The sequence below is a fragment of the Daucus carota genome, chromosome 2 (assembly GCF_001625215.2).
Source record: "Daucus carota subsp. sativus chromosome 2, DH1 v3.0, whole genome shotgun sequence".
In the NCBI taxonomy this organism is placed as follows: Eukaryota; Viridiplantae; Streptophyta; class Magnoliopsida; order Apiales; family Apiaceae; genus Daucus; species Daucus carota.
This window is the reverse complement of record NC_030382.2, coordinates 34,805,739-34,825,160: the sequence shown is the minus strand read 5'-3', so window position 1 is coordinate 34,825,160 and position 19,422 is coordinate 34,805,739. Positions and strand designations below refer to the sequence as shown.

At 34.7% G+C, this 19,422-nt stretch overlaps 3 protein-coding genes across 5 annotated transcripts; all 3 read left to right on the top strand.

Moving 5' to 3' along the window:
• Window positions 1-708: 708 nt before the first annotated feature.
• On the top strand, window positions 709-8,645 carry LOC108209285 (protein NETWORKED 1D). Its single transcript, XM_017380108.2, has 4 exons — window positions 709-932; window positions 1,513-1,698; window positions 2,246-6,372; window positions 7,413-8,645. The coding sequence occupies exons 2-4, from the start codon at window positions 1,596-1,598 to the stop codon at window positions 8,499-8,501; spliced, it is 5,319 nt and encodes a 1,772-aa protein (XP_017235597.1). The 5' UTR covers window positions 709-932; window positions 1,513-1,595; the 3' UTR covers window positions 8,502-8,645.
• Window positions 8,646-10,338: 1,693 nt separating this feature from the next.
• Window positions 10,339-14,652, top strand: LOC108206323 (uncharacterized). 3 transcript variants are annotated; one of them, XM_017376579.2, is made up of 3 exons: window positions 10,339-10,685; window positions 12,236-13,308; window positions 14,511-14,652. In XM_017376579.2, the coding sequence occupies exons 1-3, from the start codon at window positions 10,410-10,412 to the stop codon at window positions 14,524-14,526; spliced, it is 1,365 nt and encodes a 454-aa protein (XP_017232068.1). In that variant the 5' UTR covers window positions 10,339-10,409; the 3' UTR covers window positions 14,527-14,652. The 3 variants fall into 3 exon arrangements, with proteins under 3 accessions (XP_017232068.1, XP_017232069.1, XP_063943309.1); XM_017376580.2 differs by lacking the exon at window positions 14,511-14,652 and adding an exon at window positions 13,423-14,065 and having other exon boundaries at window positions 10,340-10,685; XM_064087239.1 differs by lacking the exon at window positions 14,511-14,652 and having other exon boundaries at window positions 10,341-10,685; window positions 12,236-13,524.
• A 1,812-nt stretch (window positions 14,653-16,464) lies between these two features.
• On the top strand, window positions 16,465-18,499 carry LOC108206898 (chlorophyllase-1, chloroplastic). The gene is made up of 2 exons (XM_017377327.2): window positions 16,465-16,895; window positions 17,732-18,499. The coding sequence occupies exons 1-2, from the start codon at window positions 16,641-16,643 to the stop codon at window positions 18,392-18,394; spliced, it is 918 nt and encodes a 305-aa protein (XP_017232816.1). The 5' UTR covers window positions 16,465-16,640; the 3' UTR covers window positions 18,395-18,499.
• The last annotated feature ends 923 nt before the right edge of the window (window positions 18,500-19,422 follow it).

The window sequence follows — 19,422 nt, the reverse complement described above, 5'->3', positions numbered from 1 at the left end:
TCTTGTTATATAGATAGGCCGTACTATGGCCCAAATTAAAAAGAATAATTGGTTATATAGATAGACCCAGAATAATTGGTTATATAGATAGACCCGTATTTTGACCCAAGTACTGACCTACCAAACTTTTAATGTTTCAGTTTTAAAAGGATTATTATTAATTGGTTATATAGATAGGCTCGTACTTTGGTCCAAATTAAAAAGAATAATTATTTATATAAATACGCCCAAAATAATTTGTTATATAGATAGGACCGTATTTTGGCCCAAGTACCGACCGACCGACCAAACTTTTAATGTTTCGGCTTTAATAGTATAGTATAGATGACCCCTTCACAAATATCTCAATCATTAAAAATAACCAACTTATATTTAAAGTTGTTTACGAGTAAAAACTAAATGATTTTGTTAAGCTTTTTATTTATTTTAAAATTTAAAAATCGTGTTTGAAATTAGTTGTGATTGATTCGTTAAAAGAATGGTTAAAAGCTGCAATTCTGTATATTGAATAAAATAATAAAAACTATTATTTTGCAATTATTATAAAGAAAAACGTATTTTTTGCAAAAAGAAAAAAGAAAACTATTTATGTCAAAAATCCCGGTTCTTCCTTTACACAACATTGAAAATACAAGAAAAGATTATTAGAATAGATAAAATATTAAAAAAATAGATAAAATATTAAAATTACCCCCAGTCAAAAATCAGACTTCTAGTCTCTAGATGCTCTGTACTCAAGGGACAGTTCCTGTATAAAGCTCATGATAAAGTAACAAAAGCACACTACAAAAAAGCATAAAGAATTACACAAACAGGAACAATGCTAAACAAAGATCTATGATACATGAGCTCAGATGAAAAAAAACTTCATGGGGTGTGTTTTTTTACAGCTACAGATGTCATAATCTCATCAAGTTTTGATTTTTATTGTGGTGAGTTTTTTTCTTTTTAACTGTAACTGCTTTGTTATACAATTTGGGTCATGAATTTTGATGTTGTAGTTACAAAAATGTGTGTATTCTGTAAGTATTTAGTTGTGGATGAGTTGATCTTGCTTCTTGGGTCTTGTAGGTTATGGACTTATGGTGTTTTTAGTAGCATTTTGTTGACTGTGAATAAAAATTTGATTTTTGATAAATTTAATTATTGTGGTATATTTTTCATGTGGGTTTGTAGTATGGTGAATTATGAAGAATTTGTAGTGTTGTAGAGCAATTAAACTAAAAGTTAAGGGATTGTGAAACTTAGCAAAAAAAAAATTATAAAAAAGATATGAACTTAAAAATGATTTTTTTTCTTGAAATTCAGTGTACTTTGTTGCTTGTGATCTATCATGTATGATGTATCTATCAGAAGAACATAATTTGAAGTGAAATTCCCAGCATTGTAGGTAACAACTATATGTCTGAGGGTGTGAGGGCCTCTGTTAAAGCCTGGGCTGCCTTCCAGAATTGAATCTTTATTGGATATACTGGTATCTAATTTGTTATTCTTTTTGATAATTTTGATCAGGACGAGATTACTGTTGTTAGTACTGGATTGGGGCTCCGTTGGTCTGCTTAGGCCGTTGTGAAATTACCCGACGATTTCACATTATGGCTTCTTTATCACAAGAGGAACTAGAGCACAAGTACTCATGGTGGTGGGATAGTCACATATGTCCAAAAAACTCAAGGTGGCTTCAGGAAAATCTTACTGGTAATTAACCTGTTCCTACAAATTTAGCAATGTTTTAAACATAAGCTATGCAGCTAATCCAGCTATCTTTCCGTTTTTTTTGCTTTGATTGTTAGTTGGTGTGACAAGTTTTTACATCGATGCAGTGTCGAACCCTATGAAGTATGCTTGAGGTTTATTTTTTAAAGTCTGAGAATGTCAAACAAGATAGTTTGTATTTCTTTTGGTAGCCTTCTTTTAGGTTGTTGAATATAATATTCAGTTTAATGTTAGCATCCTTGTTTTTCACACAGAGACTACTGACTTTATAGAGTTGTTTATGGAAATATATTATTAAACGTATTTATGCTGTGTCTGCAATCAGTATATAATGTTGTTTCTAATAACATTTATGTACCTTTGTTGGAGAGCCTTTGATTTCCTGATTCTTTGAACATACTAGTCTCATAAGTATGCAGTGTACTTGGAAATAAAATGGCAGATGATCAGCAGACGTTGCAATGTTTTTTACATATCTCTCTATCTGTGTATATTGATTCTGATTAAAAATGCATACTTTCTTCAACAGACATGGATTCCAAGATAAAATCAATGATCAAACTTATAGAAGAGGATGCTGATTCCTTTGCAAGAAGGGCGGAGATGTACTATAAAAAACGGCCGGAGCTTATGAAATTGGTTGAGGAATTCTACAGAGCATATCGAGCATTGGCTGAAAGATATGATCATACAACAGGAGTGCTCCACCAGGCCCACCGAACAATGGCAGAGGCATTTCCAAATCAAATCCCCTTTTTACTCCTCGACGATGCACCTACAAATACCGGTTCTGAGGCTGAACCAAAAATACCTAACATGTCAACTCCCCCACAAGCATCTTTTTGCACTGACGAGCTCCAGAATAATGCTCCTGGACTATCTTTTTCTCATTCTCATACTAACAAAAGAAAGGAGGTGCAGTCTGATTCTGCAATTAGTAAAGGTAGTCTAGAACAGTTCAATGGTTTATTTCGTTATGCAGAATCTAAGAAATCAGAAGAAGGTAGGGTAAGAAGAAGTCTTAACTTCAATGATGATGTGGAGTCTGAGCATGTGAATAAATTTGAGGAGGAAATACTAACATTAAATGATGCCTTTGCCAAACTAGAGGCAGAAAAAGATGGTCTAAATCAGTATAAACAGCGTCTCGAGCATGTACAAAAGCTAGAAGTGGCTGTTTCTCATGCTGAAAAGGATTCTCGCGAACTGAGAGAGCAAGCAATCAGGGATAAATCTGAAATTCAAGCCCTGAAGAAAGTTATCTCCGAGTTTGAAGCTGAAAAAAAGGCCGGCCTTTTGCAATATGAGCTGTGTTTGGAGAAGATCGGTAACCTGGAGAACATTTTATTTCAAGCTCAGAAGAATGTTGTGGATCTTGATAAACGCGCTACTAAAGCTGAAGCTGATGCTCACACTTCAGCTAAGGAACTGGCTAAAGTAGAAGCAGAAAGGGATACCATTGTCAATCAGTATGAACGATCTTTACAGATGAGATCGGACCTGGAGAAAAAGGTACTGCTTGCTGAAGAGAGGGCAGAAGTTGAAGTTCAAACTTCAAAGTTTGCCATCTCAAAATTGATTGAAGAGAAGGAAGCTGCAGGAATAAAAAATGAGCAGTGCTTGGAGACCATTTCTTCTCTAGAGCTTGAAATCTCTGCTGCGGGCAAAGAGGTTCAGAATCTCAAAGGTGAGATGAATTGTAAAATTGAAAAGCAGTTTTCGCAGGTAGAGATATCAAACCAGTCACTTCACACAGAGTTGGAAACTTTGGTTCTGAAGGTAGACACTCAAAGTGAAGAACTTACACAGAAACAGAAGGAGCTAGGAAGACTTTGGGCATGCATACAAGAAGAGCGATTGCGGTTCATGGAGGCTGACACTGCATTCCGAACTTTTCAGCTTGCTCACTCACAAGCTCAGGAAGATCTGAGATCTTTGGCTTCAGAGCTACAGAAGAAGTCCGAAACTTTGAAGGATATTGAAACTCATAATGACAGTCTGCAGAATGACATATTGAAGCTTAAAGATGAGAACAAAAGCCTAAATGAACTGAACCTATCATCTACTATTTTCATGACGGGAATGCAAAATGATATTTATAGATTAAGAGAAAGAAACGGGAAGCTGGAAGCTGAGATCGATCTTCGATTAGATCAAGGAAATACTCTTCAGCAAGAAATTGACTCTCTGAGAGAGGAATTGAGAGATGTGAACAGTAAACACCATGCAGTTTTGAAGCAAGTTGATGCAGTGGGCCTAAACCCAGAATCTTTTCAAACAGCGGTGAAGGAATTGCAGGATGAGAACTTGAAACTAAGAAATTCATGTGGGAGAGAAAGAAGTGGGAGAGAAGCCCTTGTGGAGAAGTTGAGAACTTACGAAAAGCTTCTTGATAAAAATGCGGTCTTGGAGAATTCCATGTCAGAATTAGGGACTGAATTAGAAAATGTGAGAAGGAAGATTAGTGTGCTGGAAGCATCATGCCAATCTCTTTTACAGGATAAATCTACTCTTTTCGATGAAAAGGCATCTCTAATGACTCAACTGCAATTAACTGCTGATCATATGCGGAAACTCTCGGAGAGGAATACCATTTCGGAAAATTGCCTTTCTGATACACGCGATGAACTTGAAATGTTGAAGGAAAAGTCAAAGATTTTAGAAGATTCATGCCTGCTTCTGGTCAATCAGAAATCTGGCCTTGTTACAGAAAATGGTAATTTATCTTCCCAACTTAAATTAACTCAGCAACTCTTGAATGACATAGAAAAGAGATCAATGGAGTTGGAGGAGAATTGCTCAGCTTTGGAGAAAGATAAGATAATTACACTTGATGAAGTAAAATGTTTAAAAGTTCACTTGGAGGTGCAGAAACAGGAGCAATACAACTTTGCTCAATTGAGTTCCGCACAATTTGCCGGTTTAGTAGACAAGGTCCATCTCCTACATGAAGAAAGTTGGAACAGAATTAGAGAATTAGAAGGAGAACTAGATAAAGCTCTCGACTGCCAAATTGAAACCTTTGTCTTGCACGAATGTGTACATGATCTGAGAGATAAAAACTCAATTATGTTGATTGAGTGCCAGAAACTATTGGAGGCATCTAAATTGTCGGAAAAATTAATTTCTGAGCTAGAGGAAGAGAATCTTGAGCAGCAGGTGGAGGTGAAATGTCTGTTTCATCAACACAACTCACTACGAATAAGTATGTCTCAGCTGCTGAAAGCTTTTAACATTGTTCCAGACCATGCATGCAAACATGAAGATATGCAAGGGAAAACGAGTCTGGACCATATTTTAAGCAAAGTTGAAGATATTAAAAGTTCTCTATCAATAACTCAGGATGAAAACCAGCTAAGGGATGTTGAGATGTCGGTACTTATTACTCTACTTAGTCAATTGAGGTCAGAAGCAGAAACTATTCAGATTGAGAAAAACATTACTGATAAAGAGTTGCGGATCAGGTCAGAACAATGCATGATGCTTGGAAGCGAGTGTCAAAAACTTTCCAAGTTGACAGAAGAGCTGATAATAAAAGTAACTGATGGGTATCATAAAGAAGAAGAACTCATGAAGAGGGTAGAAAATCTTCTTGGAAAGTTGTTGGTTGTTGAAGGAGCTTATGATAATTTACAAGAGGAGAAAACACGAGTTTGTGAGGAAAAGGAGGTCTTAGTGAAGGAACTTTTAAATTTAAAGAAAAAGAATCACACTGTAGAAGAGGAAGAGTATGCTATCTATGGTGAGATGGTGTTTTTACATGTTCTCTCTTTAATTTTCATGAATTTTCTGGATGAGAGATCCAAAGAAATGAAAAGGCTTAGTGATGACGTGGACAAACTTCATGGCATCAATGATGCCCTAGAAAAGAAATTGAGCATCACACAGGAGGAGTTGGATAATCTGCAAGTGAGGAACCTGTGTCTGAAGGAGACCTTGAGTAAGACCGATGATGAGTTGAGAGAAACCACCTATCATGTTGGTTACTTAAAACAAGACATTGCAAACGGCAAGGATCTCTTGCACCAGAAAGAAAGGGATCTTTTTGAAGCTGAACAGAAATTCATTATTTGGGAAAATGAGAAATTACACTTTTCTAAGGATATGGATACTTTAAAGAGGGAATATGATGGGGTTCAGATGATCAGGGAAGATCAAGAGAAATACATAGCCAAACTAAGTGGAGATAATGATCGTCTAAGTAATGAGAATCAGTTCCTTGCTAAAGCAAAACGGAAATTTGAGGTTGAGTTGTGCCTTCTGCGTGATCTACAGGAAACATCTAGAAGCAAAGAGGAACACTTGTGTTCTGAACTGCAAAACAAAAATGATGAGATTGACCTGTTGCAGACACAAGCAGTAGCGCTGTTTGTGGAGTTGCAATCCTCCACTGTAGCTCGAACACTGTTGGAAGAAAAGGTCAACGAGCTTGTTAAGAAAGTCATCAGCCTTCAAGATGAAAAGAATATTAACAGTATGAAAAATGCATTGCTTGATGAAAAGTTTGGCATTCTGGAAGGTCAGAACGAAGAACTCAAATCTCAGTATGTTAAGCTTGGCCAAGCTGTGACCTCACTGATGGAAAGTGTATCGTCCCTGGAAAAGCACACATTTATGCATAAAAATATTCAAGAACCTACTAATGAGGAAGTCAAGGTGATATTTAATTCTCTGAAATTTTTTAAGATTCATAAGCCTGGGCATTCTAACTTGAGATATTTTCGGGATTCAGTTCTCAACTGCCTTCATAAGAGACAATTAAATAATTTAATATAAGTAAAGAACAGTAACATTTAAACTAGCAATTCTAGTAACCTGTCATTTTTTTAATTTGTTTTTTGAAAGCACTTGTAAACCAATCCAGATGCTTTATGAATTTATTCAATATATCAAGCAGTGGATTCAATTTACACAATAAACATGCATTGCAGATATAATTTACAGACAATATATATGTTTGCTGACCAGTATATGAGATAATACGATCAAGAATTTTTTGGTTCAAAACAGTATTTTGGATGCTTAAGTGTAGTTGAGCTGAAAGTTGATTTTCTAAAGGATGAGATTTGATGCTTTAGTATAAGAGGAAGAGTAGCAGTCAACCTTAATAAGGGGAGGTCACAGGTTCAACGACGAGATGAAGTTGGTTTTTCTGTTTGTATAAATCTTCTACTATAGTACATAGATATGTATAATGTTCAGGCTGTAATACCTACATTTCTCAAGATAATAGAGCAAACAGACATACATGCAGTTAAAATGAGAAATCGTTGCTGGATGTTTAGATATGAGCATTAATCTTTTTTATTATGAACTATCATCCATGTTTTAACTGTCCATATGAACACTGATTGTGATGAGAACCAACATTGTTTTAGTGAATGTCTGTTCAATCACTAAGCTATAAGCTATATCTGATAACAATCTTCTGGCACGTACTGGGAGTAGTGTTTGAATATAATTATAACGTAAATTCTCAATTAATCTACAAGAAAACTATGATCCATTTTCAATTACATGATCTACTATATTAAAACAGCCCTTAATTGCTGAAGGAAATAGCCTATCGCTCATTAGGTGCCCATGTACTATTCAAGGATATTTAAAAGCAATCATGAATTGATTACAGAACAGCGAATTATGTACATATTACTGCAAATGATTAACTCCGGTTTTTCGTTCTAATTTCTTTGCAGGAGGTTCACTTGCTAGATCGGGATGCCATCATTCCATATGCATCATCAAACTTGCACAGTTTGCAAGTAAGAATCAAAGCCATTGAAAATACAGTCATTGAAATGGCAAGGCTTGCGACACAGGATAACCTGAATGCATATAGCAAATTGGAGACTACAGTGAAACAGATGGAAGAATTAAGAACTGCAAACCGCTCCCTTAAAGGAAAGCTAAAGCCATTATCTGAAATCTCAGAGTTGCCTGGTATTCCGCCAAAAGACATTATGCTCGATCACAGATCTGAAAGTTCATCATACGGCCTAGGCAGGAGACACTATGTTGGGCCAGATAATCAGATGCTTGAGTTGTGGGAAACTGTGGATGAAGATAGCAGCATTAATCTTTCTGTTGGGAAGGGAAAGAAGGTGGTTGGTGCACCCACCAAAAAAGAATGGTCTGAAGCATTAAAACATAAGGGTGCGTCTTTCTCTTCAGATTTTATTGTCGAGAAAGAAATAGGAATGAACATATTAGAGATCTCAAGAAAATTCAAAGAAACTCGTCAGGAAGGGAACAAGAGAAAGGTCCTGGAAAGACTTAATTCTGATGTCCAGAAATTGACGAACCTTCAGATTACTGTGCAAGATCTAAACAGGAAAGTTGGGATCATGGAGAAAAGCAGAAGTGGTAAAGCTCTAAACGGAAATGATAGTATAAAGTTGAAGCTGGAAGAAGCTGAAACAGCAATTCAGAAGTTGTTTGACCTCAACGACAAATTAACAAAAAATGTTGAAGAAATTTCAACGCCTTCTGCTAAAATTGCTACAATGAAGTCCGGAGATAGTGGGAGCACGAGAAGGAAAAGAATTTCAGAACAAGCGCGAAGAGTGTCTGAAAAGATTTCCGAGCTGCAGTTGGAGATACAGAGAATACAGTTCGACTTGATGAAAGTCGACAATGGCAATGAAAGCAGAGGTAAATTTAGAGTTACAGAGACCAATAGAAGAATCCTTCTCAAGGACTATCTGTACACTGGGGCAAGGAAAAGCCCCAGGCGAAAGAAGGCTCCATTTTGTGCATGCATGGAGCCTCCAACAAGAGGAGACTAGTCTGCATGCTGTAGAATCCATAATTATATCCTTAATAGTCTTTGTAACTTCCTTTAGTAGACTTTATATAGGACCTAACAGTAATATCTCTTTCAAAACAGCTTGTAATATTTTCTATTAATTAATTCTAATTTTTAAGATGCTCATGTAAACCTCTATCTTTGCATAGTTGTGTGAAAATGCTCTAGTACACACATCTCTCTCATTGCATTTTTATAGGTCTTATTTGGAATTATTTTGGTGACTTGGGGCAATACTTGCTGTTTTGAATCAAACAAAGACAGCAGGAAGCAGGAAAAAAAAATGATATCTCAATTTTCGATATTTATTCGATTTTAGATGGAACTGACGGAATGCTCTGTGCTGGCTATCATTTTATATGTTTATGATCACGAAAGTTAGCATACTCGATAGTTTTGTCGAAAGCGACAATCGGACTTAATCGGTGAAGTCACGGAACTAGGACTAATCGGAGAATTAATAAAATAAAAAGATATATAATTAGTTCGGCAAGATACAGAACAAAGATTAATCGATGATTGATGGTGAAGATACTGAACAAAGATTAATCGATGATTAATGGTGATTAATCACCAACTTTTAAAACAAGATCCTCGGTAGCAATGTAAATTAGAAAGCGAGAATCAGACTTAATCAGTGACATCACGGAACAAGAATTAATCGAAAGATTAATAAAATAATCAGATATTTAATCAGTTCGACAAGATACAGAAAAATGATTAATCGATGATTAATCACCGATTTTTAGAACAAGATCCTCGGGAGCTAGGGGCGAGCAGGAAAAACCGAAACCGCAAAAAAAACCTAAAAAAACCGAAAAACCACACCGAAAAAAACCAAACCGCAAATAAAACCGAAAATAACCGAAATAAAAAACCGAAATTAGTGGTGCGGTTTTATTTTCGGTTTTATGCTAAAACCGCACCGAAATTAACCGAACCGAAATATATATATATATATATATATATATATATATATTTATTTATATTTATATTTATATATATTTATATTTATATATATATATATATTAATAATAATAGTAATAAAGCACCTTAGTCATTTTTAAACTTCACATCTAATTTTATATGGAGGTTCTTCTTCCATACTTGCATACTTGCTGAGTCACTTAAATAACTAGGCACCCAAGTATTTGGAGGAGCGCTTGATCGAAAACTAGGGCTATTGTGATTTGCCACAAAGCAGAACTATTTCTGTTATTCTTCTGCTGATCAAATTTTATTATGAAACCTATTCTACTTTTATTATTTATGTACTTTTTGAAAACTTTTTATTTGAATTTCATGATTAGTTGATTTTGGATAATTTTATTGACTTGACATCATCTAATTTCTTGTCAAAATATGTATGTTTTAGTTTTTATTGTGTATTAAGGTTTTTTAGATGAAAGTATGTAATGTTTCCTATATCCTCATATAGAAACAATAGTAAATAGTAACCGAACATATTGTACATGTTCATGAAAATTTTATATTTTTTTGAAAAAATCATTATGCACAAGAGTAGCAAATAATAGTGAAAAAACCGAAAAAAAAAACCGAAAAAAACCGCAACCGACTAATGGTTAACCGCAACCGAAAAACCGTTTTAGTTGGTGCGGTTACGGTTAATGATGATTAACCGAACCGAACAGCATTCATCGGTTTAGTAACGGTTAATGTCCGGAACCGCACCAAACCGCACCATGCACACCCCTATCGGGAGCAATGTGAAATTGGGATATTTGAATTTGGCGGTCCTCAGAAGACAGTTCAGAAAAATATTCTGCTGCGGTGCTAGGCCCAGAGTTTATATAAAACATGGCCCATTGCCCATGCCAAAATATAACACCCCGGCCCTGATTCCAATCAAACGGATGAAGAAGAAACAATGGAAGAAGACGCAAACCCAGAAAAGCTACTACATCCTTACGAGCTTTCCTTCTCTGATTTGCTTCTCTTATCTTCTGATGAACCTCTTTCTGAAAACGAGATTCAACGGTTGGACTTGATCACGACTAGCATAATGGAAAACCTAGGGCCCAATGGGCCAGGCCTTCTTGCAGTAACTGCTGTCCCGGGTGCTTCATCACTCAGAAGCTCACTTCTTCGCTTCGCTCCTCAGCTTGCTCTTCTCGATTTTCGAGATCTTAACCGTCTTCTTAAGGTTAATTACACGCATATATGTTTTTTTCTTATTTATTTATTTTTCCTTATATTTCTGGTTTAATGTGAGTAATTTTAATTGCCTAGTTTTGTGACTCTATTACTCTAAACTTGTAGTCTAAACTTATTGCCTAGATTAATTTAGTAAAAAATCAAGCTTCGACTTTATCATTTATAATTTATGATTGTTGAGCTTTGCACTTACTTTAGTCGAGCTCTAGGTGATAGTGTTCGGCTCGATATATAACAAATGTGAATGTGAAAGATAGATTTATCAAGGTGATAGTGTACGGCTGGGTATGCAAGAAATGTGAATGTGAAAGATATTGAGTTATGGGGTGTGAGAGTAGAGTGAGGTAAGTTTTTGGGTAATTTTTAGGACTTGTATGCGGTGAGGAAGGTAATTTTAAATTTTAATTAGGAAACTATAGAGTAATGATTCATATTTTGGTGACCGAATTATATACCGGTGACGAATTTGGTGAGCAAATTATATATAGTTGGAGGAATTGTGGCGGAAAGGACTTTTTTGTGGAACAGGTTTCGGAGAATGAAGCACCAGGTGATGGTTGCTATTTCTTATTGTGCACCCATGGCTAACTTACTACTGAACTATATATCATTTTGCATTTACTAAATTTATATTAATTGAAAGAGAAGGACTTTAGGTAATTGGGTCAAAAATTTAATAAGGAAACAAGATGTTAAACAAGTGACAAAGAAGAAAAGTTTTTATTTTACTCTTTACATAATTACAAGGAAAACCTAGATCATTATCTAAGGCTTACTTTTTACCACTTCAGTCTCTTCGTCAGTGTCATCTAAAACTCATGTTACACCGCAGTACTGCCCTCAGTGTCGGTCCACTCGCAATCCTCTTAACACCCATAAATCCATTATCATTCACATTATTCTGGTGATTTGCCATGTGCTACCTATACTCTGAAACAAAACAAGAAAGCGTATCAATTCTGTTTCTCTAGATATGGAATTCTTTTTCTTGATGTTACAGAAATACAAATGAAACACCAGGTAATCATGTCCAAATTAAAGTCAACTGTTATTTTGCTATTTATGGGTTAATTATTCTGACCGGACTGGTGTCATATGCTCGATTATAAACCAGAAATTATAATGATACCGAGCCTGTTTGATTTAGCTTATAAGAGGTATATAGGCTATAATAAATACCCTCGAAGTTCTTTTAGTACTTCATCTGTGAGTAAGGTCCAACTGCATTGACTAAAACATCAATATTCCCTTGAACATAGTTACGAAAATGTTATATCCAATATTAGTGTCGATTTTGTAACCACGAATATCGTCTCACTTCTCACAGCACACAATGCATCTTTAATGCATTCATTTATGCCATTAAGAATCGAAGTAGCTGTTAATATATGAACTACATGATCTGTTTTAAAATTAATGAGATAAAAACTAGGGTACATTCTTGGCTTTACAGAGATTGGGTACATTTTCCTTTGCTAATACATAATGAGGGTTTGTCTGTTTGCATTTTGAGTCGTTAAATCATATTTATATTTTCAGGAGAATGGTTTGGGCAGTGATGTCCCATTGAAGAATCTAGAAAGAACTGTCTCGCCTTTTACAATGCACTTGAAGTATGGCCAAGGTGTTCTGGCCAGCAGTGTAAAGGTGAATCAATTGGGTACAGAAGATTGCATGGTTAGTGACAGACAAGGAGAATCTTGGGCAAGTGATATTAAAATTCTAAGAAACATCTTTGAGGTGCTAGGATCTCTCATGATAGAATTAGGTTGTCGCTTAGCACGAGTATGTGACAGAGTTATTGGTGACCAAAATCTTGAGCAAAGCCTATTTGAAGCATGCACAGCTAAAGGGCGACTCATACATTATCATTCAGGTTTTGATAACAATTTTTTACAAGAAATTTCCAATAGAAAGGAGTATACTAAAGGACATCGCGGTGTAAAGTCTTTTAGTAATGCAGCAAAAGGCACAGAAAAGTTATTCAGAAACAATCAGACAAGTGTGGGAAGTAATGGAACCAAATGCGATGCACATGAGGCCTACTTATGGCAGCAGTGGCATTATGATTATGGTATATTCACTATTCTAACTGAACCAATGTTTTTGTTGCCTTCTCTTTCACAAACAACAAATAAAGATGATTTTCCTTCCGTACTACATCAGGAATTACCATCTCCTAGCGGGCATTCATATTTGCAAATATACCATCCAAGTAAAAATGGTGTATATCTGGTGAAGATGCCTCCTGATAGTTTCTTAATTCAGGTTGGGGAATCAGCTGATATTTTATCAAAAGCGAGGCTTCGTGCCACACTTCACTCCGTTGGTAGACCAGCTAGACCAAAAGACTTGAGTAGAGAAAATTTTGTTGTCTTCTTGCATCCAGCATGGGGCAAGACTTTCTCTCTTTTAAATTATCCCGTTGATCAGCAGCTTAATGAGTGTACAGAGGAAAGTCATACCAACCTGGAATCGGAAAAACTAGCTCAAGAAATCTATAAAATAGTTCCACCACTTTCCACACGGTTGAAAGAGGGAATGACTTTTGCAGAATTTTCAAAAGCAACTACAAAGCAATATTATGGTGGCAGTGGTTTGCAGTCAAAGAGGTAGCGATTCGCTTTTTTCCTTTTGCCTTTGTTCTCACAGGTGTTAGGACACAGTATGTGAAGTATTTTTTCCCAGCCACCATACATCTTTCGATTTTTGTGGACTTTTTACAGGACCTAAATACCTTAACTTCAGATGCCACTTATTACTTGGGAAAGCCACCATGGTAGTTCAAATAGAACCAGGACGAACATACTTGAGAACTTGTTAAACTACATATTTGTTTTACAGCATGACAGAGATACCAGATTACTAGTTTGCGCATTGAAAAATGGTGCTGCTCGTCTATAAGGCAAGTTTGCAGTTGGCTAGTGCCCGACTTGGATTCTTGCATCTCAACTAGTTGTGCGAGACTTATTTCAAAATTTATCTTGGTCATGCCAATGATACGAGTTGGTTTTTTAAAATACAAACCAGATCCTGGTGATATCTGAGCCTGATAGTTAAGGATTATTGGTCATCAAAACTATAGTAATAATAGTCATACTCTTTGAATCTTAGGGTTGAAAGCAGAGCTTCATTTTGTTTTCTTTACAAACTTTGGCAGTGAAGCTGTTTTTCGATCGTAAGATTGCAATCATTCCCCCACTGCTTGGTCGAACAACTTTGGAATGATTGTTCGATCGTAAGATTGCAGTCATTCCAAAGAAGTAAGAAGAATGCCTTGAAATGTGTTGTAAAAATGACGGACTGTGTGTGTGACTATACTTGATTCTTTGGGACTTTGGGTGTAATGGGTCACCTACTTGATATTAACTCTTATTCGTTGTTCAATACTATAGTTGCTTTATGTCTTTTGTTAATGCTGCAATAGCCACAGTAAAATCGGTCCGAAATTGATAAGAGAAATTTGGGAGGACAGTGAAACAAATTCAATATATACACGAGTCCAACTTATGAAAGCATTCACAAATACTACCTACGTCAGATTAATTGAAATGTGCGAAAAGGTTGAAGGGTCGTTTTTTTGAGATGGAGACAATGCGAGAGTATCTTAGTCTTACTCGTGTACGTTTTTGTTGCCTTGTCTTCCACGGACAACTGAAGATGACCTGACCTCTCGAAGCCTGTATCACATCTGTTACCTTCTCTTATTGGCAATTCTTATTTGCTCTTGTTTGCTGATAATGTCTTGAAATTAAAAAATTTAAAATAATTACCTTCTCCTTATTGACATCCAAATAAAAATTGTGTCTTCTAGTGAAGGTGTTTCCTGATAGTTTCTTCGTTGAGCTAAGGGAGTCGGATTGATATTTTAGCGAAATGGAGACTCGGTGCCACACCTTACCTGTTACTAGACCACCAGGACGCCCGGGCCTGAAAACAATGCCAAGGAAATGCAACCATCTTAATCGGTTGATTTTAGTTGATTTTGTGATTGTTTTAAGTTGATTTTGTAAATACTTTTGTGTTATTCATATCGACTCCGGAAGGATACTCAATTTTTGTCATTTGCACCCACTTGCAATTTATATTGCAATCACATCTAATTTTCAAAAGATTATTCTAAAGTTGTATTTGTGATTGCATATATGACCGTTGCACATATGGTTGCAAATGTAACTACCATATTTTTGCATTTTTTTTCGAAAGATTGTATTTTTACAATCTGTTTACAAATATGACTGTATTTTTATAAAAATTCTTTTTAAGTATGGATATTTATAAAAGCCCTCTAAAATATACTCCCTCTGTCCCATTTAATTGTATACGTTTCTTTTTCATTGCTCGACACGCACTTCAATGCTCTTATAAAATATAGTTCTATAACTTATTTTTAAAATTTTCTTTTTCTGTATAAAAATATAACATTCAAACTTTTATTCAGAAAAGAAAAATCTTAAAAATAAGTTATAGAACTATACTTTACGGGAGCATTAAAGTCCGTGCCGCGTTCCCGTCCCCCAATTATATACTTATATATAATAAGCGTAAGGGAGATAATTTGGTCGCATGGTTCTATGGTCCAAAAGCTTATCATCCGTTGGATCGTATATTGAACAAATAAGCACCGTTAGATTAGAATAAAATTAACTTCTGTTCTATAAGGCAACTGATAGCTATTTGCATGTTTATGATTTCTTTTCTGAATCTGAAACAAATTCTATCTTTCATTTGTTCTATAAGGCAACTGATAGCTATTTGCATGTTTATGATTTCTTTTCTGAATCTGAAACAAATTCTATCTTTCATGTGTTTATGATTTTTTTTAATGTAAAATAAATATTTCGTACCAGTTTTATTTGTAGAATCATATAAATTGCACCATCTGTTTCAAATATATATATATATATATATATATATATATATATATATATATATATATATATATATAAATCGCACCGGCACAATTTTTATATAATATATTTTAAAATTAATAAGCCGGATTAACGTGAGGAACGAATATAAAAACTTTTTCTTAATCCAAAACAGGTTCTACTTAATCATATAACTTTTTCTTATTGCATGTTTATGATTTTTTTTCTTAATTCAAAACAAATTATGTTTATCAATTTTAATCTAAAACCATAATTTAGAAAAATAATTAAATCAAATTATAATAATTTTAATATAAAATACATTTATAAATATATTCTAATAGAAGTTGGTCTCGCATATTCACTTCAAAACTTTATTAAAATTTAATAGAAAGAATTTAATACTTTGGCATGATACATACGAGAAAAGAAATGACTTGATTATAATAGTTTATTTGAAGGCATTAATGGCTGTGATGGTGTATTTACAACAGTTCGAACTTACAAACAAATCATAATTTTGAATTTTATTTTATTGAAAATTTTGATTTATTATTTATAAATTCAATTTTTTCGCACCATTTAAAATATATTTAAAATTTTTATAAATAATTAAAAATCTCCCGTGCCTTGCACGGGCTATAAGCTAGTGTATATAACTCAGGGAGGGGGAACGGAGGGAGTAATAGTTTAAAACTACTAAAACTATAAATCGTTTAAAATTAATCCACTAATCCTTGTTTTAACGGCTGTCATGTCAACTCTGACTTTCAAACGGGACCAGAATGTGGATATCGACGATTTCGTCCTCCTCCAAGAATGTTTAACACGTTGGCTGCTTTAACATAACAAAGGTCATAGAGTTTAAGTGCAAATTGACAAGCCTGTATGCAAACCAACAAAAATTTTCAGAATCTGCCACAAACGCCAAAATTCTTACGTTGTTGGTCCAAGAAAAATTCGAAGTAACATGAGATATTTATAAATAGCAAGCGTTTGCTATATACAAAGTGCAACTTACACACAAAAAAAAAAACACAGAGATATATGTACACATTTTTAAGAGCTCGAAAATGTCAGTGAGTGATGCTAAGCCTGCCTTGGCAACAAGTTCAGTATTTGAGAGAGGAAATTTGGAGGTGAAGGGGATCAAAGTGGAGAAATCAGCAGAACGGAAGGCTTTGTTCATCGTTTCGCCGACTAAAGATGGGAAATACCCGGTGTTTCTCTTCGTTCATGGGTGTTGTGTGAGCAATACAGCTTATTCTCAGCTTCTGCAACATGTTGCTTCTCATGGCTTCATAGCTGTTGCTCCTGGTGATCCATTGGTATACTTCTACCTTCATCTCCTTCCTACCTAGCTTTTTTTGTATATATATATAATTATATTAATCTTATCTGATTTCAAATCTATGTAAGAAACATCGTACGACTCTCACATTATTGATATGTGAGTACCACATGTGGAGACCACATTCACATAATAATACTATTTGTAACTCTATGGTCGAGGTCGACTTGCATATGAATCAATGGATTGGGGACCAATTATCAATTGTTCCTGTCTTCTTCCTTTTAGTTTTTTTAGTCCAATTTATAACCAGAGTTAGTTAGTCTACCAAAAAATTATTAGTCCAAACTGAAAGAAAAAATTCTCTGAGCCTTCAATCTCAACTTCAAAAAGATTATATACTCGAAATGGTGCCTTGAAAGATCAAACAGTATTTCCAAATCTTCCTATTTTCCAGATGGAGTAGATGCTTGCATTTCAGTGTGCCATACCTGTTTTTGTAGTTCAACTTTTTGAGCCAAATTCGAATCGAATTAAATTTTAGTAAGCCATCAAAGTAGGAGCATGTTTGTCTCGAATTAAAACTGGGGCTTTAAGTCAATTTCGACTTTTAACTGAAAAATGTCTTTTGTGTAATAAGTTACATGTTGGCTTAAAATTACAAATAAGCCAAAAACTGACTTAAAGTCATAATTTAATTTGACATGTTTTTTCCAGCGACTTATTTTTTAAAAAAAAATTAGTAAAAAATATTAATAACTCCCGGCTTGTCATGTTAATTCATAAGTCATAATTTTAAACTCAATCAAATGGGCTCAAAGTGTGTAGTGTTGGAGTTTTCTAGCTGGCTTCACAGTATCTGGATCCATGCAGGTAAGCTCCCTGTTATGTTGTTGCGGAGACCAGGAGTTAGACTCTGATGCCAATGTGCTGGACTGGATGCCCGATGGCCTCCCAGCTCTACTCCCAGACAATGTCACACCAGATATGACCAAAATTGCAGTCGGAGGTCACAGCCGAGGCGGAAAAATAGCATTTGCATTAGCCATATCCACCACAAACCTCAAAATCTCAGCTGTATTTGGTGTTGATCCAGTAGCAGGAGGCAGCGTAGATAATCGACCCCAGCCCAAAATATTTTCCTACATTCCGCGATGCCTAGACCTTAATATTCCTGTGGCTATAATCGGAACCGGATTAGGCAGCCAAGCAAAATGCATAATTCCACCATTTGCCCCGTGCGGGGTTAACCATGCAGAATTTTTTAACGAGAGCAAGCCTCCGATATATTATTTTTTAGCTAAAGATTACGGGCATGGGGATATGTTAGACGATGGAATTGAGTACTGGTTTACAAAGTTGTTGACAAAGCACGGGCAGGGTTCAAAAGAGTTGATGATAAAAGCTTGTGGAGGAATTATTGTTGCTTTTCTGAATGCCAAGTTGAAAGATGAAGAGGAAGATCTTAGAATCATTGGGGAGGAACCTAGTGTTGCTCCTATTAAACTTGATCCCGTTCTGTATGTTGAAAACTGATTCATTCCACATAGGCTACAAATTGTTGGGAATGGATTTCAGGATTTGGTTTACAAGTTTAATTTGTCAGTGAAATTTATATTTATTGGTTTTTTTGTCGATTCATTGAAAGAGAGTATAAAAGACTCTGAAAAACAGCCCAGGGCGTAGCTAGGTGGGCTACGGCCCGGGTAACTTCAAAGATTTAAAAAAAAAAAAAAAAATATCTGTACTCGCCGTATTTCAGTGAAATAATAAAGTATTAAAATTTGATTATTATTATTATGTAACTTTTTTATTTAATAATTATTGTTATTATATTAATATGAAATTATTATGATTTTGTAATCTAACAAATATTCCATCGACATAATTATATCGTCAATAAAACTATCTATTTTAATTTTAAAATTATACAATTTAATTTGTAAAAGAACACCCTAAAATTCTTATCATGTTTAGAATTAAAACAAATTACACTACAACAAGCTGACCCCATTCATTTTTCGCAAGTAATAAGTTCAGAAAAACGTCACAATTTTCAACATACATCTTTAACTTAAGATGCATAATTAGTCATAAGATATCTAATTTACGACGGATATTTACCTTACGAATGTTCGTCACAAGTTTCGGAAAAAATTTAAGCTTACTATATATATATATCAGTCATAAGTTTAAATTTATCTATCAAGAATCTGGAGTATTTTCGTTATTACTATCATTTTATGATATTCAAAATAGATGTAAAATTTGTCCAAACATCCGCTCCCTCCTCAATACTTTTTACAACTATAACAAATATTTTAATAATAATAATCATTATAACAATATTATAATCAATCCACAATATCATAATTTCATCAAATAACGTCTTAACATATATATATACACAAACAAAAAGTAAAGTTATGAAAACATCCACAATGAAGGTATATTACGTTCACAAAACTAAACATCAATCATAATTACCGGACCTTTCTTTTGAGACTATAACATAAGGATTTCGTCTTTATCAACATCATCTCAATTTCTAGTGTAGCCGCGTA